The sequence below is a fragment of the Populus nigra genome, chromosome 6 (genome assembly GCF_951802175.1).
Source record: "Populus nigra chromosome 6, ddPopNigr1.1, whole genome shotgun sequence".
In the NCBI taxonomy this organism is placed as follows: Eukaryota; Viridiplantae; Streptophyta; class Magnoliopsida; order Malpighiales; family Salicaceae; genus Populus; species Populus nigra.
Window position 1 is genome coordinate 9044372 of NC_084857.1, and position 25119 is coordinate 9069490.

Sequence of the window (25119 nt, forward strand, 5' to 3'; positions counted from 1 at the left end):
AGAGGCAGTGAAGACGACAATGATGACAATTGAATGGTCAAACGGAATCCAATCCCATCATTAATGCAATCGTTGGATATCATTAAAGCATAAGTCACTACTGCTCTTTGTTCTTATTTTTTTAAGATCGAGATTATCGACTTTCTTTCCCGCCGACACTGTGATTCTTCTCCCCTTGTAACTGCAATGCACGCTTGTCTTCGGTCCTGTTTTTGTCCCATCAAGGGGCGTCACTGTATCTCTGCTGGATCAACTTTTTCCTCTCAATTAAAATGAAGTTGTCGAACATTGACAAAGTGGCTTATCACCATTCGTTGAATCACTGCCGCTATGGCCTCCCCCCCCCCCTCTAGCTTTTTTCTACAAGTGTCGACTTAAATTAAAAGATTATTGCAAAATCAATCGAAAATTTATTTTGATCTCAGCTTTCGACTTATATTCGTTTTTTATTAAAAAAAAGTTGTTTTGATTTTTTTTATTAAATATTTTTCTAGTTTTACTCATTTTCATTTCTTGTTATGTATGAGAAATATATTTTAAAACATTAATCAAGTTCAAAAGTTACTCTTCATATACAAACCATGTAGCTCTTGTTAAGAGAACTCTGATTCATTTCATGTATGTTAGAGAATAAAACACGAGTTACTCATTCGACTCTATATTTATTACAAGTTCACTGACGGACTAAATCATCATTTATGTCTGATTTTGTTATTTTATGTTTTTTTTTAATCAATAATATGGTTCTATCCCCTCCCAATCAGATCCATGCTCGTTTGAAAAAAGGGTTTATTATCACATCGATGAAGTATGGTAGTATAACACGTTTTTTCATTGATATTTTCAAATGTATAGTTTTGAAATCTAGCCGGCAGGTTAATTTAGAACCTGATTAATTTGAAGCTAAAATTAGACTGGATTTAAAAAGAAAATAGAAAAAGTCAAAATTCAGAGTGACCTGATCAAAACCCGTTAATTTTTTATTTTTTTTACTAAAATAACGTTATTTTGATTTTTTAAAAAAATCAAAATTAACCCGAGTAAATCAATATTTAAAATTCGATAATCCAGTCAAAACTTGAAATCCAGATCTTAAAATAAACCGGATTTAAAATCTATGTTTACGCGTGCATGAGTTAAAACAATAATTCTTTTTTATAAAGCTCTCCGTGTAGAAGATTAGAGGATCCAATTTAAAGCTCACGGACGACCATCGGTGGCCTAGAAGATAATCTTTCATCATTACTGGGGTTTGATCGTTTTCCAGTTAATAAGTTATAATTTACATGACCATTAATGGGGTTTGAAAATGACGACACGATGGAAAAAAAAACTATGGATTATCTTATTTTGGCTAAATCAAATTTTATTGAAATACTGATTTCCATTTATTAAAATTCAAAAGTAAAAAACTAGAAATATATACAATTAAAGTTTTCAGAATCTTATGATAAAAAATAGTCACTTTGTTATATTTTATTAAAATAAATAATTTATTGGTGATTTGGAAAAAAAAATAAACAAGAAAAACACGTCCAATTTTTTTTAGAAATTAATCAAATCTGGTTCTAGGTATTGATTAAAAAAGGGTAAAGTTTGAATACTATAATATTAATCAACAAACGGAAGACTTTTTACTTTTAACTATAATTCACAGATATAAATGCAAAACCGAGACGTGATCATATCATCATTTATGAAAAATCTATTTTGAGGTATTTTGGTCTATCTATCTAAGCAATAAAAATAGATTGTGGAGTGAGAATAACACCACTCTTAGTTTATTGGACATTTCTCTCTCTCTTTATTTATTTATTTATTGCATGAAAACGATATCTAGTCATCTCATTTTTTTTTCTTTTAATTCTATAGAATTAACTTTTTGTGATTTTTCCGAAAAAATCATGTAAATTTGCTAGCCATATAACAATTCAAGTGTTAATTTTGCAGCAGATTTTTTTTTTTTCACAAATTAACTTCTCGAAAATTCTTGTCTGCAATGAACTTCACTCCAGAGTCTTCTAGATAGTTATAATGTCTGGCAAATTGTGCACAAAATATCACAATTTGATAGATATCATAATTATTGCAGTCTTCCAAGACATTCCAAGGAGGTGTCCATGACAGGCAAATTCCACGTCGTCTTTCAAGCCCATGCTTCATCCTTTTTCCACAGCGATCCCAGAAATTTGTGAAGCGGTTTTACTATCATTTTTGAACAGACGGGTGTATTCCACCGAACAATTCAATTAGAAAATCAAGAGCTGGAAGCATTTAACACGAGGGAATTAAATTTCATTATCAGCTGGTAATTAAGCTATGATTGGAACCACTTATACATGGTCCAAGATTGTGGGGGGGGGGGGGGGGGGCGCGGCGGCGGCGGCATGTAAACAAGGGTTATGTTGTGGGCAAGTGCTTGGGGGGAAAGAGCAAGTTATAATTTAGTTTCTAGACAAGTTAAAAATATTTTATTGACTGTTGATTCATCAACAATTGTGTTAGTTCTTGTAATTAAACGTTCGCAAAGTAGCTTCTCGTTGATTATATGATCTACTTTCTATTTTCACATACAATCATAAAAATTATCACAGCGAACCTTTTAAGGTGACCTTCTCTATATCATTGTTAATGGAGGTGTGGCAGTAGCTATGAAAGAGAAGAAGATCAAAGAAAAAAAAACTAATTACAAGAATAAAGATACTAAAGCAAGAGAAGTATTTATAAAATAACAAAAAAACAGTAAAAATACAAGACTCGAGTATTTAATTGATTGAGTTTAATAAGTTTGATCAATTTAATAATAAAAATAAAAAGATGCAATGGCAGTAGATAAACTAAAAAAACTTTACTCAAACCTATTTGAGTTAGCATTTCAAATATGCAATTTTGTTGTGATTTTGGGGTAACTTTATCGAAATCAAATTAAATAAAATCATGAAATTTAATTATCAAATAACTTAATATTGAAGAGTGAAATTAAAAACAAAATATCTTTAAAAAAAATGAAAAAAAAAACTGAGTCAAAACAAATTAACACACTAACCTTACGATTATGGACATAAAATTGAGATAATCTCACATAAAAAAAGGTGAAAAACAAAGCTTGATAACCAATTCACAGTTAATCAAATGATAAAAGATGAAATTAAAATAATTTTTTAAAAATCAAATATTGTTGACATTAGGTTAACCCCATCAAAAGAAAATTAAATAAAATCATAAAGCTAAATTATCAAACAACCTAATGTTGAAGGAAAAAACTAAAAAAAATATTTTTTTTGAAAAAGCAACAGAAAAAACCCAAGTCACACTAGATTAAAACCATTAACACCGCAAACATGGGCATGAGATTGAAATAATCCAGTATAAAAAAAAGGCAAAAAACAAATTATAAAGACAAATTTTTAGTCAATTAAATGTTAGAGGATGAAATTGAAATAAAAAATCAAATGTTGAAGGATCTTATTTAATAACGAAGAAAACATCAATTGAAAACACAACAACAATGAAGCTCAATTTCTAGAAAAAAAAATATTGAAAGAAGAAATTAAAAAAAAAACATAGAATACAAAAAAGATCAGAAAAACCCGATCCAAGTTCACTAGGTTAGCATACAAAATATGTCGGCTGGTTATGATATCGAGGTAACTTTATCTGAAGCAAATTGAATAAAATCACAAAACTTAATTATCAAACAACCCAATATCGAAGGTCAAGATAACCCAAATTATTTTCACAATCAACAAAAAAAATCAATAGAAAGCAAATAAAAAAAATAACGAAGCTTAATCTCCAATTAAATAAACAATGAAGGATTAAACTGGAAAAAAAAACTTAAAAAATGAAAGAAAACCATGCAAACCCGAATGAATATCCTAAACTTTGATTAATCTTTCAAATTTACAACCCATAAAATTCTATACCTGGGCTCAATATATAAGCTCGATTCCTTATCAATTTAATGTTGAAGGATGAAATTGTAAAAAAAATATCAATTTAAAAATTTGCAATGCAAGAAAACCAGCAATAAAAAGAATAGGGATAAAATTTGATAGGAAAAAAATAAAGGAGGATGAAATTGCAAAAAAATATAGTTTGAAAAATTATCTCAAATAAAATAAATAGCAATCAAAAGATTACGGACCGAGTCTGACATATAAAAAAATTAAATGGGGTTGAAGTTAAAAAAATCAAATTTTATAAATTATTTCATATAAAAAAATAGTGATAAAAAACATGGATCAAATTTAAAGGAAAAACAAATTAAAGGATGCTTTGAAATTTTAAAAGGACAAGCACAAAAATTAAGGGGAAAAAAAAAAAAACCATCAGCACCAAAAGGTTCATTACCCACACATACCTTCATTTCATGGTGAGCAATCGAGACAATTCAAATATCATCATGAAACACTATATTCGATTATTGGATGAGGACACACATTGTAATACGTGTAATGCATACTAGTGATATTTTTTTATAATAATTTTTATATTACTTAAATTACCAAATATCTCCTAGTAATAAAATCATACTAAAAAACTGAAAATATCATTGGAAAACATCTTAAATTTTTTTTATTTTAAAGATAATTAAATTATTTCACCATGTTTACAAAATAAAAAGACTTAAAAGCCTCTCCATACAAGTTTAATATTTTATCTCTCTCAAGAATAATTAAGTCAGTGCCAATAAAAAATATGACAAGATTATTTTGTTCAGATATATCTGAAAATGAACAATGGATCAAGTGGAAAAAAACCGTAACACCCCTAATTAAAAGGTTGTTGATTTTTTTAAAAGGACAGAATAGTTATTTAACTGTTGTAATCTAGTGAACCGTGTCCTTATGCAAAGTGTATGAAATATGAATTTTATTTTAAATTTTAATTAAACCTTACAGCGAATAGGATTAGAAAATTTAATTGAAAAAGAAAATATATTCTTAAAATAAAAAATGTTAAATTGGCGATGGCTCACAACTCAACACCTCATTAACGGAGAACTTACCTAACCTAAGGACATGATTTGTAACATAAATTAAAAAAATAGGAGCAGAGGGATTGACTATATTGTTTACTAAAACTACAAGTCCCAAGTTAGAATTTAGTCAAGGAAAAATCAAAAGGCTCAAACCCGTCCGCACCCTTCATGCAAGAGAGAGACCGTATCTATCTAAACTATTGTCTTTCTAGTTGTATATTTTTTTGAAAATTTATTAAAATAATTTAATTTATTTTTTAAATTTATTTTTAATATTAACATATTAAAATAATTTAAAAATATAAAAAATTATTATTTTTAAAAATAATTTTAATTTTAATTTTTGTTAAGAACACAGATATGAACACAATTCCAAACGCTTTATAAAACATCTTCAAAATCTATCTTTGACCATCGTACTTTCTTCCTCTCTTTCTCTCTCTAACTTTTGAACAAGCAGTAGCGTAGTAATCCACTCCCTCTCTCATCATCTTCGTTACCATCATACCTCTCACTCTTTTATTTATTAATAAACAAAGCAAAGTCTTTTTGCCCTTCTGTTTTTTTTTTTTAAACCTCCTCCTCAGATATTATATACTTCGTTTTCTCTCTTCTCTGCCATTAGTCATACCTCACACCGATCCAGATTTTGTTTGCTCATAAACAGAGAGAGCGGGAGAGACCCGTTTTAACTTTTCTTTTTTTCCTTTTGAAGTAAGACTACATCTCCTCCTCCTCCTCCTCCTCCTCCTCTATTTGTTCTTGATTTCGATTATCTGATCGGACGGTCACGGTCTTATTTGTATTCGCCTGCAATATCGTACGGCCAGGGATCTCTCTTCTCTTCTTACGTAAGTGCACAACAAAAAAGAAAAAGAATGAAAAGCCCATTTTGCCTTTTTCAGGCAACCTTTCTGCATATCTGTTTTTCTTTTTTCTTAAAAGTTTTTGTCATTTGCATTTTCAATTAAATAAAAATACCCAAAAACCATTTTTATGAACAAGACCTTTTATTCATTCATTCATTTACTTATTTTTTTTTTGTTTTTCTCTGTCAACACAATAAGAGCATTTACCGTTGCCATTTTGAATCTGTTACTCAAACCGTTTCTTGTTTCTCTTACCAAGGCTTTCTTGATTGCATGCAATGATTCGATTCTGAATTATTGGATACCCAAGTTGTGATTTAGTTATGTATGAATCATTTGATGATTCTCTTGTGAATTTGCTGTGTTCGATGTGTGTTTTTTCTAATCTAGTTTCTGTAAATTCTTCCACGTCTTTAACTGTTGAGATTTCTGGGTTACCTATGAAATGATATTTTCTTTTTGCCATCATTTAAAATGGTCCCTTTCCCATGAATTTTTGGTTATAAAGATGGGGTGTAGTATTTTAAGAAGTAGTAATGATGCCTGTTGCATAGTAGTTATACAGGGTGTACTGTTTGGTAGTTACATGACTACTAGGTAACTAACTGCCTCTTTTCTTGTGGGGTCTTATTCTCTGTACTAATTAATTTGTTTTTTCAATCTGTGATTTGCATGTTTTGTAAATTTATTATCCTTTTAATAAATAAAAAAGGTTGTTTATTTCTCTTTATGTCTTAGTTTTGACCACTTTTCTTAGCCATAAAGCTGTGACCTCTTTTCAATGATTACTGGGTTTTAATATTGTAGCTCGTGTTCAAGCTTAATGTTTCCTCTTGAATATGAGATTTGGTTTGGTCTAATCTTTTAAATTTTCACGCCTTGGTTTTTGCATCCTATCAATTCTCTGATAGCGAAGCCGTGGCAGATTTTTTAGATTGTAACGCAATTACAAGGACTTCATTTCTGGCTTTTTTGTCACAGGGGTTTGAAGTTTCCTAGACAAGTATCTTCTATACTTTGTCAAATTTATCCTTGTACAATCTGGCTTCTGGGAAAAAAAAAATGAAGAAGAAAAAACGTGGAAAGTTTTAAGAGTTATGGAACACGGTTAAAAGATTGGATCTTTTTTTAAGGGTCTTGTTGATCAATTTTTCTTTATTTTCAGTCAGATAACATAAGAGATAGTTCTGAAATCGGATATGCTGGTATAAGTTTCTTATTGTTTCTGCTGTAAGTTTCTCTTGGTGAATCCTATGCGTGTGTAGAATATTGGATTTTCGGATGAGAGCTTACATGAAACGGGTTGCAATCTTATTTAATAATGGTAATCAATGACAACATTCTTTGTAGGGTATTACTATGGGACCATGCTTTTATGTATGATGAGGTGGTTGGTATTGTGCTTAATTACATTTATTGGAATGTTTCTGAATTCTTGTACCTTATGTTTTGTAATGCTTCATGCTCCTTGAATCAACAATGCAGGTCATGTGTGGTAGTCCCCATCGAAATTGAATTTTATCTGATCTAGCACTCATAACACTTGAAGAACAAAACCATCATGCTTAGTATGGAATGGGGCCGTGAAATGAAAAACAGATTTATAACCATACACAACTTATTGTATGCCTTTAGTTTTCTTATTTAGGAATTTGTATTAGTTGTTGTATTGGTTCCAGTTATGGTTTTTAACGTGTACAAAAAAGAATCTTTAGAATTACATTTTCTGTTTGCTTCTTGAAACTATAGCTGGTTAGTGGAAATCAATTGTGAGATATAAATAATTGTTGATCAATGTTTGTTTGGCCTCACAACAAAAAGAAGTCATATTAGCCTATATCCCTTTAATGAGTCTCTTACATGCATGCACTGTTGATATAGTTGTCGATTATCTTCTGAGTAATTGTTTCTTGTTTCCTTGCCACTTAAAATAAACTAATGTACTCCCATATGCTCTGAAACTCTGTTATTTTTATTTTCAATTGTTCACAGTATTTACTTTTTATGGGTGATGAGGGCAAGTTTGGTGCCCCCACCCCCTCATGGAAGTACTCTCTGTTTCTTACTTGATCTATGATTTTCAGTGAGCAAGTTGCATCTCATAAGCACTGGCGATCATGGAGCTGAATGGTCAAACAAGAGTGAGAAGAAAGGACAATTTTGCTCATACAAACGGTGATTTAGCATTAGCAAGTGTTGGTGATGTAGATCCCTGGACTGCATGGGCATATAAGCCTCGAACTATTTCGTTATTACTTATTGGTGCTTGCTTTCTAATGTGAGTGACTGCTACATTTTTATCGGTATCTTAAAGTTGGCCAATCAACCTCTTTATTAGTTGATAGATTAAAATTTGTTATAATAGATGCTAAATTCTAGACAGTTGACCTCTTAAGTGTTTCTAGCCTGGCTGAATTGTTTTCTCTTTGTACTTATATTTTTGTTTCCCAAATAGAGCCTGTTGGATCTGCTATTATCATGGATCTTCTATTGGTCCTCTGCAAGAAAGTATTTGTATCTGTTTGTCATCAAAATTGCAAATTGTTCTGTGACTGTATTGGTTTATCCAATTGTTAGTCTGGGTTGATTCAGAGATGCCCTTGGTGCTGTTACAGTTCCTTTCATAGGTTGAAAAATGACACTCTAAATCAATTTGCTATGATCAAATGAAGTTCCTTTTCTTGTATCAAACAGAGGGTAATGCTCTTGGTAATTTTAATCTTAGGATTCTCCAAGTTCAACCAAAGAATGTTGTCTTTGGTGTCAGATTCTTACTTTGCATAATTTGATTGTGTGGATTTGATCTTTCTCAAAATTATCTTGCTTTCTTTTATATTTGGTTGCAATGTTGAAATTTTGTTTTTGCCATATGATGGAGTGCTTCAGGAATCTGGCCAGACATTATTTTTTTCTTTACAAATATTAAAGCAATAAGGGTGACCGTATTTATGAAAGCATGTAACCTGAACTTTTGCATCTTATTTTCATATTGTCAGAGGAGGCTTTCTTTTGGTTAAGCTTTCGATATTGTTCTCTCTGTTTGAAGTTTTCTCTTTCTCCCCTAATGTCAGTGAATTCAAATGAATGATATTTTGATGATCTGTGTGTAGGCTTCTAATTAGTTTACCCACCTGGGGTTGTTTTGTGCCTTCCTAAAGACGGTCTGCTTGTGTTTTGAGTGTTTTTCTGTTCTTTTAGATATAGAAGATTGTTTGATTACTGGTTGTTGTCTGTGCAGAAGAGGACCATGCATTTATTTAAAACACAGTCGTGCATTACTACAGCTGCTTAAAGACTATTAAAATTCTTCAACAAGTTTTCATTTATTGTCTGTTTATGTGATTACTAGATGGGCAAGTGGAGCCCTAGATCCAGAGAGCTGCACATCTGGTGATGTTGTTACATCTGTGAAAAGGTTTGTACATACTTATTAGTCCAGTGCTTTTGTTTGGGATTAGCTAATTTGATTTTATACTGATGAAATGCAAAATTATGTTGAATGCCTCATGATGTGCTATTTCTTGCAGGGGTATATGGGCAATGACTGCAGTTTTTCTTGGTTATTGTTTGCTACAGGCCCCTTCAACGTAAGTTGCTGGATTGAGTTATCATGAAATTTCTTTTTATGATGTTACTTTTTATTGGATATCAAATTAATAAGCATATGTTATGGTTTCTTTTGTCATTTGAAATTTGAGAATATAAAATCTAGCATGTAAGTGCTCAACTTATTTGTTGGGCTTTAGTGGCCAACAATCTCAGATTATAAATGATGCATTTCAGGTAGTTTTAGTTTCAATATAACTTGGTTGTTGGCATGCTAATTTCTGTGAGGAAATATCAGAAACAGGTGGGTGCAAGAGGACATAAATTATCTGGCTGTTTTGCAAACTTGTGCGATCACCTGTATAGGTTGGCTCTCAAGTGAACTCTTAACATATGACAGATTTGTATTTTCTTGCAGGGTTCTAATAAGGCCACATCCAGCAATTTGGCGCTTAGTTCATGGATTGGCCATTGTTTATCTTGTTGCCCTCACGTTTCTGCTTTTTCAGGTTGGTTTTCTTTTTGTGAAGACAACTTCTCTTTCGTGCATACTTGTGCTAAGCTGTTGCTTGCATCTTCACATACTTGCTTCTCCAGATTTTTCTTTTGTAAAGCTAACTTTCCTCGCACAATACATATACATGATCTGGTTTTGTGTCTTTATATACATGTGCATGCATGTTTGTGCAAGGCAATTTGCTCTAACAGAGATGGTTTCTATGTGCATAAACTCTCAAAACAAATTCATAGTTAAACTAGTTGAAACTTTTCAAATTGATCCATCATTTATAAATTTCACAAATCTTTTACGTGGGATTAAAAAAGTTCTTGAGTGTTTTCATGGAAAACTAGTTTAATGTTTTTTATCACATTGTCTAAATTTTTAATTAAACACCTATAATTTCCATAATATTTTGCCAAAGATAATATAACTAAAGCCTACCAATTTTTCTGCATGAACAATTTCAATCAAGTATTTCTTTTACTATTTGTATATCTATTTATGCAAGCCATGAAACTCTTTAAATAAATTCACCATCCATATGCAATGTGTATTTTCATTGTTTTCTTCCCTAATTAATTGTATTTTAAATCTTATCTAAAAAACATACACAATCAATTGTCTTTTGATCCTATTTCAAGAAATAACATACAATGAACACTTTTAGCTTTCTATATGTCAATCAAAACAGAGCTCATTCTGTCCATATGAATCATATGTGTTAAAATTTGACATATGTACTTGTTAATTAGATGTTCTTCATTTCTTATGCACTTCATGAGCTAATAGTTTTGCAGACTAATTGGATGATCTGTGCGAGTTAAAGAATAGTTTACTGATTGAAGGTTAAAATTTCTCCTTTGCAGAAGCGTGATGATGCGCGGCAATTTATGAAGTTTCTCCATCCTGACCTTGGAATTGGTAATGCTTTGTAACTCACCATAACCATTAAATTCACTATATTAGTTGATAAATCATTCTGTACTACAGCCACATTACACTTGTAAGCTGCTAACATCTCATTCTTGTATTTGGTGGGATATTGACATCTTGCTTAATTATCTTAATTGTTGTTTACACTTGTTTGAGCAGAACTACCTGAAAGATCATATGGTGCTGATTGTCGCATTTATGTGCCTGAAAATCCTACAAGCAAGTTTAAGAACGTTTTGGTATGATTTCTTTTGTTAGAACACCCCCCCCCCCCCCCCTCACACACAGTATCTGGATGCAAAATATATATGATTTTTTTTATTTCTTTCTAGGACACTCTTTTTGATGAATTTGTTCTAGCACATATCTTTGGATGGTGGGGCAAGGCTATATTAATCCGTAATCAGCCACTTCTATGGGTATTGTCAATTGGTTTTGAGCTGATGGAGGTTAGTATCTAGCCAATACCAACATTCCCTTTTGTTATTCCCATCTTTTTCTTCCTGGTCTCTGAAACATGTCCTCAGCCATGTGTTCAATCTGCTCAACTAACTTTATTACTGGTATTTTCAGTTTACCTTCCGCCACATGCTACCAAACTTCAATGAATGCTGGTGGGACAGTATCATTCTTGATATTTTGATATGCAATTGGTTTGGTGAGAATTCTTGAGCTGTGGCTTCTGTTTTTTTTATTTGCTTTGTCAGGCTGTATCATTTTAATTTGTCATTTTGATGAATGGCTAATTGTTTATGAATATAAAGTCTGGCTATAGGAGATTTCAGGTGTTTGAAAGAAGTTGAAATGAAGAGGCATTTTCTAGATGGTTGCTGGACATAAAAAAAAAATTTGATTGGAGAGAATAATGTACTACTCAAGTGGTTAAAATTTTGATTTCCACTTTAGAGGTCTCAGGGTACCCTCCATTGTTTAGCCCAAAGCCCATTGGCCTTGCAATGAAACAAAAGAACCAACATCAATATCTATAAAATTGAGTGGTAGTGTACTCGGAGGTTTTCAATTTGTTTTTGCAAAACACTTAACCTCCATTTAAGTGTCTCACTGATTTGGGGTCGACAACAGGTCAGTTGGGGTTGACGGTCTTAACTGGCATGCATGTTCTTTTGCAGCACATGATCATATAGATGCACAGGTTGGGGAGCATAAATCTTGACCCTATCTTGTTATCTTGATAACTGAAGTGTTGTGTTAGGCTATTTAATTAATCAACATTTTTTAAGGAATAGTTGTTAATTATCATGTTATCTGGATAGCTAAATCTTTCTAGTAAAAGTTTAGTATGATGATAGTCAAGTGCAGATGGAACCTGGATAAGCTAGGCTGTTAAGTGGTTCAAAGATGCATTTCTAACTTTATATAAACAAGTAGAAAACTCGATTTTACCTTCAAAATGGTTGCTGGTTCAATGATTTGGTTGAAGTTTCTTAAAAATTTAGTCCATGGATATATTGAAGTTACTTGATATGTGCTCTATATGTTTAGGTGTTAACCATTCAATGAAACATGATTCTATGGCTGTTGCTTCCATTTGTGTAACTAAAGGACCATATAACTGATGTAAAATATGTTCAGACTATCCATGTAGAAGTAATGATATATTCTGCTTTTCAAACCAAAACTAGTATCAAGTTTTGACTTAATTCTGGGCTTTAATGCACCACTATAGTATGACTAGCATCTTTCTTAGCTGTCGCAAGCAATATCATGGTCATTTTAAGTGGCCTGCACTGAAGAGTTCACGAGGAAAATTATGTGAAGCTGCTGGCAATCTCCCCCCTCCCTCTTATTCTTTAAGATCTCCCTTTCCTGGCAATCCTCTCAGTTTCTTGCAATATCAGATTCTTCTCTCTGAGCATCCTAAGCTAAAATATCTAGTATTTAATCCTTTTCATGAAAACTACATAAGATAAATGAATGAGATTTGTGTAGTAGTTTTCAAAATTTGGCTTGTCATTTAAATTATTTCATTGTAGCTCATTGTGACCTTTTCTGTTGGGTTTCTTTGCAGGCATTTGGGCTGGAATGCATACAGTCGGGTATTTTGATGGAAAAACATACGAGTGGGTTGGTATAAGTCGCCAACCTAATATTATGAGCAAGGTATGTTTGGAAATTTCATTTTTCTGTTGCCCCTTTTCCGAGTCAGCGTCAGCTATAAGTGGACACTTCTACTAGCCAGTAGAATTACAATGGCAATTTCAGGTCCATCATTTGGGTTGAGAACAATTTATTTGTCATTAAAACTACTTCACAATATTTGTACATACTAGTGCCGAGGAAATTTTAAGAGACCACTGAAAATATATCTCATGGTAGGCCAAAAATTCCCACCCCTTTGAGGGTAGAAAAGTAGGTCAATAAAAATTATCTTGAGAAACAATCTGCACCCTTGCGCTGGAAGAAAGAAATCTTATACCTGACTGTATCCTCCTTAATATATCTGAAGAAGTGTTGTCACCTTTTCTAATTTACTGGTAATACATGGCCTCAACAACTAAGTTCCTTTGTGTCTGTTTTTGACATTTTTTAGTTGCAAGTACAATGTTTTTTTACGAATACAAACCAGAAGTTAGTACATGCTATTTGAATTTCAAACCTTTTTTTCCCTCTCTAATTTAGTCATCCTCACTGTTTCTCACTTGTACTCTTTGGCTTCCAAATCTTGATTTTAGTCGAAATAATTTTCATTTGATGAAAATATTGTTGCAGTGTTAACAAATATTGATGCATGATTTCTAACCATGCAACTTGACCGCCTGCTAATTAGGTCAAACGAACATTGGAACAATTTACACCTGCACAGTGGGACAAAGATGAATGGCATCCCTTGCTTGGTCCATGGCGATTTATCCAAGTTCTTAGTCTCTGTATTGTCTTCCTGACTGTAGAGCTCAACACATTCTTTTTGAAGTTTTGTCTATGGGTTCCTCCTCGGAACCCTGTAATAGTGTACAGGTTGATCTTGTGGTGGCTAATTGCCATACCTACAACACGTGAATACAATTCATATCTCCAAGACCGGTACTCTCTCCCTCCCTCTTTCTCTCCCAATGTTGTTCTTCTGGTTATATGGAGAGTTGTCAATGGCTGAATTACCTGTATGCTTATCCCTGTTGAAATTATGTCAATTTACCAGAAAGCCTGTGAAAAAGGTTGGCGCTTTTTGTTGGCTTTCCCTTGCTATTTGCATCGTGGAACTTCTCATTTGCATCAAGTTTGGACATGGTATGCTCTCTATTTGTATCTTGTTATTTTATGCTTCCACTTAGCTAAAATATTCAGCTTTGGTGAAGCATCCAAAATGACTCACTCTCATTTCCTGTAGAAATGACCTATTGTTTTGATTTCTGCCAGGTCTTTATCCCAAACCAATGCCTGCATGGTTGGTCATCTTCTGGACATCTGTTGGAGTTAGCCTTGTAATATTCCTGATTATGTGGTCATGGAAAAGTTTGGGAAGAAAGAGACGATGATTTTGCTAGCATGGTACACTATTCTTTTATTCCTTCATGTTCTTATGGGTATACATCTTGTAAATGCCCTATAGCTTCATGGAATTGTAAATGCTTATTCTCTTAGGTTAGTGGATCACAGTTTTTAGAGTATTCAATTCTTTTATGATAGGTAGTTGGAAAATGGTAGTTCATGTGTTGCTAATTTGCAGCAATCATCAAATTGGTAATTTCCCTTTTTAACTTATCTGAGAGAGGAGCAATTTTTAACACCGGGCTTGCCTCACATTTTTCATTGGAAAATGCAATGCCTGACAATTCCATTGGGGCATTTTATCAGAATGTTTAAAATATTTATATTTTGCGTCGGCTCTATGGCATATAAGCATTGAAATATGATTCAACTGAAGTATTCGCACATGTTTTGCTGTTTACGTTTATATGATTGTTGTGTTTAGTTCGCCACAAGCAGCCTGGCAGTTATTCGATCCGGTATCTTGACGTTATCTTATCACCTGCTGTAAATCCTATGGCTCAAACTGGCAGTTATTCGATCCGGTATCTTGACGTTATCTTATTCAAGGCAGTTTTTAAAGAGTTCAAGGATTTCTTTCCTGTTGATCGACCTTTGTAAAGCCTATGAAGCAATTGTGCAAATAATTGGTGCTCGACAGAAGCCAATCTCTGAGTTTGCTCACGACAATTCTAGGAGTCGGACTCCGCAAGGTTTAGCCGATTTTCGGGAAAACATTTGTGGACTTGAGTCAATTGATTCAATCAAGGTGAAATTGGAAATCATTTAGAAAAGCAATTTCTGTTCTTTGACAACACTACGTTCTTCTTTCTCGATCCGTGCCCATGTCACTGTGTGTATATATAGAAATAGAAAAAGTCTCTCTCTTAATCATGCAGGATTTTGTTTTTTTTGCAGTCAATACGCCCATGACGTATAATCTCAGTCTTCTTCGAAAACACATAAATTTATTAAACCATAAGATAGTTTTCCTACACATTTTCCTTGACGCAAGACTCCTTTCCTTCTCTCTACAATGGGTGGAAGAATATTAACTTTTTTTTTTGGGTGTTATTAAATCTGTAATGATAATAATTACATCACTCATTTTACTTATGATAATAATTTCTCTTGCTTTATACAGGCAGAGAAGGAATCTTCAATTAGTCTTACCGACAGCCTAGAGGTTTTTTTTTTTTTGTTTTTTTTCCTGGAAGTTACCGCCATGTACATGGTTATTGCAATCGAAACAATCCTTGGTTTTTGTTGTCTTCTTGCCACCTTCCCAGGAACTCGTTTCATACCAAGGGCACCTTTATTCGGGTCTCCACTCAGGTCCTATTTAAAAACAGGACCAGAATGTAGAAACATTGGAAATATGGGAGCTCTCTGTTTTTTAATTTTTTTTTTGAATGTACGTATGCATTTCACTTGATCATTCTTAGAGCATGCCTTGTCGTATCGAGGATGTCTCTCTTACCCAGTGACGTTCAACAACGATCAGCTTGCAAGATCCCTCAGTAAATGCTTCTTGTTAAATGGAAAATGGCATATTAGACAGCTCAATATTAGATTGCTTTTTCTTCCATGTGGTCTTTCCTCTTACGATCTCTTCGTTTTCAGTATCTCCTTGGGTTTGAAGGAGATGTGTGTATCTTAGAGGGACCTTATCCAAGGATCCTAGTAGTCCATTGCCTTCCATGATTTCTGAGGCCAAAGAAAACCTATTGAGCGGGCTCATGTCGTTGTTTTGTTTCAAACCACTATTAAGGATTCCATCCTCGTCGGGTTCGCAGAGTGATTGAACTATATTTGAACTCCCGCACTCCCTTCTGTACTCTAAGATGATGCCGGAAAGTTGATGAGACTCCAAAAACTGGTCAGGAATAGTCTGTAGAAAAAATGAGTTAAGAAAGAACGAACATGTCAATAAGGTTTTCTGTATGAGCTATCAGAGAGATGGTGGTGGTTAATGTTTTACCTCCAACATCCATCTAACGTACTTCACATTGTTGACATGTTGGTTCATATCCAAATCACTCCTCTTGGGCTAAAAATTAGAAACCAGGATAGTTGTTAGTATATGTCTATGGTGCTTTAAGTTGTAGCATTTGTTTTTGAAGTTCACCTTCAAGTTTGAGTTCACATATTTTGCGTTGCTGTCCAACTTCGAGATTTTCTCTGGGACATCTTCATGGATAGCTTGTTTCTCTATAAACCACGGTGAAATTTCAGCCCTGACCTCCTCTGGCATCTTTGAGAGGCGCCTTGTCTTTTCGTTCATCATCACCCAAGTGCTGTTTGAAATTGAAGTTGTCAGTACGGTACGATCAAGTTAGAGGATGATATAGAGAAATTAATATTGAGTTATGAAATCAACCTTGTTGCACGTGCAAAGACATGGCCTGTTGCTTGGCTTCGTATGAGCCAGTCTCGCCGCATTCCATTCTTCCCTGATGCTCCAACCCATGTGTCGATTTCCACTATCTCTCCCCTGCAAGACACGTTCATCTACTCATTAATCAGGACTAGTTGCTTTGCTACATGATGGTAATTTCTCAGTTAGATAGAGATCCATTGTAAATATCCCATATAGTGAAAAATTAAGGCTGTTTAAGTGGTGCAAAAACCTGTAGCGTACTTCAAAAAGGAACAGAAATGGCAACACGAAGTTTTTTCATCCATGGTAACTTGTTTGATTTTACCTGTCATATGTGGGATTTAAAAATTTATAAATCCCACTCTGTAACTTCTAAACCCTAAATCGTGGGAGTAGCTAAAAATATGTGTCTAGACCTGTTTCCAGAATATATGCGATTCAGGGGAATGAGCGCTTTTAACAAGGGAAAAGAAAAAAGGCACAGCAATGTCACTTTTCGATGGTACAGGATGAATGCCATTGATTATGAGAGAAATCATATCTACATCTTTTCTATTGTTATGTGTATAACCTTATAGGCCTGAGTCTTTTTATACGAACTGCTGATTTGATGATCACAAAACCATGAAAACACTGGTTAACCATTGGGGAAATTTAGCTTACAGAGACTTTTCATTTACTGCTAATCTATTAAGCTTCTCAAAACAAGTATTCCTAATGTTCATTGTGTGGTTAATGATGAGAGGATCTACCAGATTGGGTATTGATCCACCAGGACTTGCATTCTTGAGACGACCCATATGAGATTGTTCTTCATCATTCCATGTGTGGCACCAAATCCATTGCTGAGAAGTCCCGACATCCATACATGATTCAATGCTGTTTCCTACATAGTTGGGAATAATACTAAGAATACAGTTGAAACTACAGAAGAATTCCCATCAGCGTGGCTCAAAGGCATCGCTCATTTTATGCATGGGATGGATAAATGTGTGAAGAGTTGAGCTTTTAATTACCTGAAGAAGATTAAGGATGCTCTCGAGCGTAGCAGTTTTATCAGCACCAACTTCATAGGACCTAATAACAACAGTCTGTCTGTACCCAACACCACCTTCGACGATGAGGCCTTGGCGATGATAATCAACAAACTGCTTCTTTGTTGGTATGTTTTGACGTATCTGCTCTTTGGAGATATGGCCATTTTCGACCGAAGCAACCGAGGTTTTCGCCACCCCGGCAGTTTGGCTAAGTGTATCAACCTTAACGGACCTGGTAGGAGTCCCAGTAATTTTGATTTTGTTCAGGTTTTGCTTATTAGGATCTTGGTTGTTACCGGTGGTAGAGCATCTGATGGGCAAGGGGATCGTATACGAGAATGTAGCCATTTGTTTTTACTCGTATGTAAATGTTGAAATTTTGGAACGAAATGGGTAGTGAAATGCATTTATAGAATCAATGTAGCGGAGTTGTCAAGGGAAATTCTTGAACTTATTAGGATGAGTTGCGCAGCCTTGTTATAGCAATAGTGAACATATCAAAGAGGGCATTGTCTCTGCTGAAAGAAATTTTTAGCTGGGGTATTTTTAGTAGTGATCGACCTGTGAAGCAGACCAAAAGGCTAATTTGGCGTTGGCTATTATTATATTATCATGCCTGAGCAATAAAACACTTATGAGTTAATTTCTTTAACGTTTGGGAGTTACACTGTCCCTAGAAATTGGGCCTCATGGCTTGTTAACTTTCGAGCAGGACAAAGGATTTGGTAGGAATGGACAAACAAATTCTTTCTCTTTGTCTCTGAATATATAGAAGACAACTGATTAGAACCTTTGACTGCGATGTAGAAGAGAAGTCTCCTTTTCTGCTCAGAATTTCTCGTTACCAAAGATTCTTTATCTCAACAATTATCACTCGCTTAGTATTCCATGAGCCTGCAAGCTAGCAAGTAGAAGTATTAGCATTCAACCTCGGGTTTGGAGGGAATTAGAAATCAAAGGATATTCTCTATCTAGTCTTTTTCCCTTGTTTGGTGAAAGAAGTGTGGCAAACATCATTTACTAACTTTTTTCAGGAAACCAAACCATTTTTTTGCCTCGTGAGAATAATTATGAGGTGAGATTGGGGGGTTTGATTTGATATTTATTGAAACTCGATCTGTTCCCTTGTTGAGCAGCCAAGTTTTTGCAGCATACTGGGTTTCATTGCACTGCAAAGATTGTATCTTTCGGAATGTTTTTGTTGCTTAACATTCTTGGGTATAAAAAACTAATCGATAGCCATGTCTCTTCCCTGCAAGGAGGCTGCAAGTTATCGAGACTAAAGCAAAGAAATCAACGGGAAAAAAATAAACAGAAATTATTCGAGAGCACGAATACTGGAAAGATTCTAAAATTGAAAGGAAACCCTGAATCGATTATAAGTAGCAAAGAATAGAACCATGAAATCGCCCTCGAGAGAGGATGCTGGGTTGGTTTTTCAGGAGCCATAACAGTGCTGTTTTTTCTTTGCGTGATCAATTCAAACCATTTACATCGACTCTAAAAATTATTTTATAGTCAATTAAAACCAATAAATAAATTACTAATATAGTCAAAATATTTATTATTCAATTAATTAACTAAATAAAACAAATACACAATTGTTCCGTTAATCTTTCATCTTCAACTTCAATCATGAATCTCGCAATCAAATCAATATATCAACACCATAAAAAAGAGATTTCCACGGCCTAATATTCTAAAATTAAAAAAAAAAGTAACAACAGGTTTAATTATCTTGGATTCACATACATAATTGCATGAGCAAATTAGTAATTATAATCATAGCTAAATTTTTTTTATAAAAAAACTAGGGTTTTATCTCTTTTCTAAACAGATCTTTTGTCGCATATTTTTAAAAGCACGATGGATCCGTTTACATGCTCCAGCATTTTCTTGAACAGTGCCTCTATGGCTATGATAATGAATCTCCTCAGCTGCATCATTGGACACTGGCTGAGCAGCAGGAAGTGTTGGGGGAATTTCTGATTTTTTTATATTTTTCTCTTCCCTGAAAAACATTCACATGGAAAAAATAAAATAATGTTCGAAGTTGTGTTTTTTTTTTTTTAATAAAAGACAAAAGGATAGAGCAATATTTATTCGTCCACTACAAAATCGTTATAAATTAGAAGTCTTGTTGTGATGGGAAGTATGCTTAATATACTGAGTAATATAGGAAATTAGAACCAAAAACTTGGTTTAATTAACAATATTGTACATGTTGTATGATCTTTGTTGGAGTAATTTTGTTTAGCATTGAATAAATTTGGGGTAAAATTGATACAATCAAAAGATTTGGTACTAAAATCAATAATGAAGTCATTCGTTTGGGGCAAATTTGAGGTTTCTCCAACACCTCTAGGAACTGTCCGAGAGGAGCAAACGACATCGTTTTCTTGGGCGATAAATAAACACAAAAAACCGAACCCCTTCTTTCACCGTCTAATCAGATAACTCAACGGAGGTCATTTTTATTCCATCTTGGATAGCTAGAAATTAAGCTTGTTGCCAAAATATTACTTTAATTTTTAGCAGTTGCAGAGACAACTTTATCTTCTTGCAGAGGCCGGGGAGTAAATTTTTGGAATTGGTTTCCTGTAAATTTGTGCACAGAGGCAACTCATCACAGAAATGTCTACATTTTCTTAAAGTTCCAGGAAGTGGACAAACCAAGGAAACTAAAGTTGGTTTTCTATTTAACCTCAGTAGCATAATCTGTAAATCTCTACCAGTCAGTCGAAAGCGGTGGCCTGTGCGGGTGATTTTTATTTTCTGAACAAGGATATTTTGTATCAATATGGGTTTTCGAAGTTGACAGTTTTTTTAGTAACTTGAACAAGAAGGATACGGTGTCAGACAAAGAGGATATATGTGTCTGTGTGCGTGCAAAATCAAGATGAAAATCTGGGTCCGTGAAAGGTTCATTCGGGAGGCATATATAGCAAGATAGACACTGTGCTTTGGAGTATTAGGTTTTTGTGAGAGAAAGACACCGTTGTCAACTCAATTATTAACAGTTGGAAGTTAATTAGGTTTAATAAGCCTTGTGGATGCAGCTAAAATACGGCATTGTGCTTGATGGTGAGATATTGGATTCTTGTACCTACCTCTATACGTTGTTATCACTATTACGATCAGTTTCCTTGGTTTACACAATTTATTTGGAAATTCTGGATGTCTTTCCTTGTCCAACGGTTCACACCACAGAAGAAAACGTTAGCATCGCTTGGAAATTTCAGGTGGTTTTGAGTTTTCTGAACTGTTCAGACATCAAATTATTAAGTAGGAAAAAGTAACGTGCTGTGGTAGAAAACAGATGCAAGAGGGAAGAAGAATACTTGGGCAAGCAAATCATTCTCCACTACTCGTCTATCATTCTCGCTTTCCACTATAGTATAGCATGGATACTATAATCTCATTTTGGTAAAAAATGTCCCTGAATTTTCTTGATGATATGCTCAAGGGAAGGTGCTACCTGCAATGGTACTCTTTCCTGCTTTTCAAAATGCTTGAGAACAGATGAAATACTAGAATAAGCAAACGCATCGTTCCGCAACAGCATAGGTCTGCGATAACATTTCCTACACGCACCCAGAGAGAGAGCGAGAGAGAGAGACAGAGAGAGTTTTTTTCTTCGTTTCCATCAGATATGAGACGAATAGAAGGATTAGAACAATAGCAAAATTCATTTACCAATTCTCTCCAGATTCTTCTTGCTTTGTTTGCATCAGCTGCGAGATCAAAGTAGAAGGATAAGAATAGGGAGGGAAAAAAAGAGATGCAAATTCTCCTAGTACATCTTACCCTAGAATGATCACATCAAGAGGTAAAAGGATTGAATAGTTAAACAAAACAAAATCACATGCCTGATTTTGGTATGAAAAAGGAAAAAAAAATAATCTTGAGCAAGAAGATCATACCACTCTTGGATCTCTGGACGCATGTATATTTGCAGCATTATGTACCAGCATCAATATCATTCCCATTTAAGCTTTGCATCATAGTCGTACTGTCACGTAGCGCTAGATTAACAATTTACCATTCATTCTTTTCCGCCCAGATTTCTAGCAGCAGTGAGAATCTTGTAATCAAACAGATACAGCTTGGGAAAGAAATTCGGAGCTTGATAAATTACAAATCCCAAAAAATAAATAAAAAAACTTGATCTTCAAGAGAAATCTGCGTGGCAATTAGGAATAAATACAATGAGCAAAGTATCAGAGATAAATAACAAATATCTAAGCTAAAATTATCAGCGACAGAACCAGCAATGAATCTCTTACATCCGGCAAAGCTAGTGCAATTGCCTTGAAAGAATTCAACAGATGTGAATTCCATAGTTCTCTGGTCAAACACATAAAGAAGCTAACTAGCCATCAACATTGTTTCTGTACAGATGCTCTGACTTCAGCGATCCATTAGTTTTAGAAGAATGTCCTGCCAGCAGAATCAAAATAATGACCTCTTCAGTTATTGCAGATTTCAACAGATAGCAAGAGGGGGGGAAGTGATAGAAATCAATGATTTAACGGCAAGAATAAAATTTTATACGACGACATCTCGGCAAGCTCGAAATGATTTCAAAAATCAATAACATGGTTGACTGGTTCTTTTACAAACAAAAAACCTGCTTTACCTAAACCGCATGCAAAATTACGATATAACAAATGCAGTTGTCAGAAACAGATACTACTCTGGAAGTAACTGAGAGGACAGGAATGATATGATGTCAGCCCCTGCTGTAGTTCAGCATATGAAATTAAAAGCCTTACTTGACGAAACTCAATTGATTGACTATGACCTCTGTTGTTTGTGGAACAAATTATTTCACTTTGAAGGTGGTGTTGAAATGCCTACAAAGTTAGGGTGAAATATAGTCAAAATATGATGGAAGCGAACTGGGTTGAACACTCATAACAGAGGTTTCATCGATATTTATACAGACCCATAAGCAAACATTTTGTGCGTAATAATCAGATGTCGGGAACGATTCATGCATGCTTTTGTACTCTGCCAAATATGAAAAACATGATGATAAGGTGTAATAAAAGTACAAGATGTGAAAGGTGACCTTTCATTACTGAACTAAAGTTGTAAGAATTTTGCTCTTTAACTTCAACCTCTTCATACATTCAAGGATGGAGAGTTCTAAAGTGGAGCAATCTGCCAAAAAGTTTAACGGTATAAAGCTCCCCATACGAAGAAAAAAAGAAGATAGTATAAGCGCTAGCATTAACAAGACATGGTTAGTTCCTATGCTTTCAAGGAAATATATATTTTCAAAAACTCATTCGGCAGTATTATTCTTTTTAATAGTTCTCTTCAATTTTTTTATGGTGTAACAAATACACCTAAGAAAACCTGAATAAATTCCAAAGAATGGATCAGTTGCTCGTAGAAGGAATTGATGCCTTTCACTTAAGATGCAGGAATAAATCTAGCAACCGAGGGACGACATAGGAGACAACAGATGAGTTACAAGAACATCTAGTGTTTATGCAAATATCCAGCTGACAAGGTACATCCAAGCAGGAAATAAATGCCAAAGAACAAATTGGCAGACCTTTTATGCATTCCTGCTTTGGCTGCCTTTGGATTCTCGAAAGCGCAGGTTTGAAATTCTCAAGTGACAAGAACCCTGATTTCAACTCTATATGCGAGATGGCAACAAATCTAGCATCAAATGGTAATTTTAGGAGAGGGTAAGTATTATAACATAAATAACTATTAATTCACAACATTTGATGTTTACAGATGCAAGAAACTGGACTTGCAGAAATCTCAATAAATGATTTATGGTAGAATTGGAATTTAAATAAGCGCCTATGGTTTCTTTGAATCTCTCGTCTGCTAAAATACTCTGTTAAATTATCCAGAAGATAAATGATTGAATATGAATATGCATATTTGAGATGACCATGATATTATTATCCAGTAAAAGGATGGGTTAGATACGTATACTTGAAGCTTTTCATTGAATATCAGCAGCATAGTCACTGGCAAGACTTGAGTTCATTGGCAAAGATAGGACGTGCTCCAACAATCTGCATAACCAGAATGTAAGAAAACTGGTAATTCACCATGGCTCTTCTAATTCAGGCGATGGGAAATTACCTCCGTACATCTTCCTTAGATGGAGGAAGAAACAGTTACCTTTCTATGAGAAATTCGAGATCTTACTCTTTTTTCCAGAAGCTGATCAGCATCCTGTAGATAAGTCTTGATTTTTACGTCATCTTAACAAGTAAAAACTACCATAATCATGTGTAGTTGATGCACTACGAATGGAATGTACACTAGCTTTCCACACGCTTTTCTGCTTATTTTACTGCCAATTGGTTTAAGTGCCATGTTTAAAGATAACTACGGGGAGAAGAGCTTCTACTTTTCCTACGGATTTACTGTTTCGCATGTACAAGATACGGAAATAAATTATGATAAGCGTCTCTCTGGAAATGATATATACTGGCAAAGAAGAAGGAGGCAAGAAAACAATGCAAGGAATAACATTTGAACTTACCAATCGGCAACTAACACCAACAAGAACAGCCTGTACGTGATCGATGTTACTGGTCGCACTGCATCCAACAAGCTATAAAGTAACCATTGTTTTCCCTGAAAAGTGGAAAACCGAAAAAAAGAAAAACAAGGGAACTGTAAATATATCAATCCGAGATTTCAAACCGAAGAAAACTTGCTTATCTTTTATATAAAAAGGAAATCCTTCCCGTATACGTACGATCTCTAGTAAAAGTTTCCTTAAAAGAACAATCGAACTCGCCAAGTGCAAAAATATTTGTTTTATGTGCTAATCCACACTCCCTGACAGCAAGTGACAACATATGGCCTGTGTGAAAACAGAAGATTAGAACTCACCGCAACATGGCTATCATGAACTGGTTTTTATCATCATACGATGCCTACAAGAATATCTCAAGATATCAGGAACCCGAATCCTTTCATCATAAGTCAATATTCTCGACAAAAAAATGTTACCATTTTTAGAATAACAAATGGTGTTCCATGGCGGTTTCCTGAATGATCAATAGCCATTACAAACATCTTAATACTATATTTTACATATTTTCACTGATCTGCTTGCAAAATTACAACAATTCCCAATCAATGTATTATACATCAACAACCCATTAGGATAAGAACCACAGTTTTTTTTTTTTTTATTATAGTGGGTGTCCAGGCCAGCTTGCGCGCACCTTGACTAATCCCACGGGCCCTGAAGTTAACGACCATGTAAGCCTCCAGTGGCCATCATATGAGCAGCCATAGGATTTGAACCTGAGAACTAAGAGGGAGCAAAAAAAAAAAAAAAAAAAAAAAAGAACCACAGTTCAAATCTACATAACCTTTGTTGAACAAGC

At 34.2% G+C, this 25119-nt stretch overlaps 2 protein-coding genes and 1 pseudogene across 5 annotated transcripts; 1 reads left to right on the forward strand and 2 right to left on the reverse strand.

Annotated features, from left to right (window-relative positions):
* The first annotated feature begins 5420 nt into the window (after positions 1-5420).
* LOC133697245 (CDP-diacylglycerol--serine O-phosphatidyltransferase 1-like) lies at positions 5421-15584 on the forward strand. 4 transcript variants are annotated; one of them, XR_009842848.1, is made up of 15 exons: positions 5421-5835; positions 7938-8131; positions 9203-9268; positions 9381-9440; positions 9818-9908; positions 10768-10822; positions 10994-11073; positions 11167-11283; positions 11408-11492; positions 12864-12955; positions 13623-13876; positions 13992-14080; positions 14210-14341; positions 14766-15089; positions 15465-15584. XR_009842848.1 is itself a non-coding variant. In XM_062119696.1 (14 exons), the coding sequence occupies exons 2-13, from the start codon at positions 7971-7973 to the stop codon at positions 14326-14328; spliced, it is 1269 nt and encodes a 422-aa protein (XP_061975680.1). In that variant the 5' UTR covers positions 5421-5835; positions 7938-7970; the 3' UTR covers positions 14329-14341; positions 14766-15214. The 4 variants fall into 4 exon arrangements, 2 of the variants coding, with proteins under 2 accessions (XP_061975680.1, XP_061975681.1); XR_009842847.1 differs by lacking the exon at positions 15465-15584 and adding an exon at positions 15239-15317; XM_062119696.1 differs by lacking the exon at positions 15465-15584 and having other exon boundaries at positions 14766-15214.
* Positions 15585-15854: 270 nt separating this feature from the next.
* Positions 15855-18085, reverse strand: LOC133696723 (palmitoyl-acyl carrier protein thioesterase, chloroplastic-like). The gene is made up of 6 exons (XM_062118989.1): positions 17717-18085; positions 17453-17586; positions 16701-16814; positions 16449-16617; positions 16302-16370; positions 15855-16211 (listed from the first exon to the last, which is right to left on the reverse strand). The coding sequence occupies exons 1-6, from the start codon at positions 18083-18085 to the stop codon at positions 15855-15857; spliced, it is 1212 nt and encodes a 403-aa protein (XP_061974973.1).
* Positions 18086-22416: 4331 nt separating this feature from the next.
* On the reverse strand, positions 22417-24793 carry LOC133696724 (origin of replication complex subunit 4-like; annotated as a pseudogene).
* Between the last annotated feature and the right edge of the window lie 326 nt (positions 24794-25119).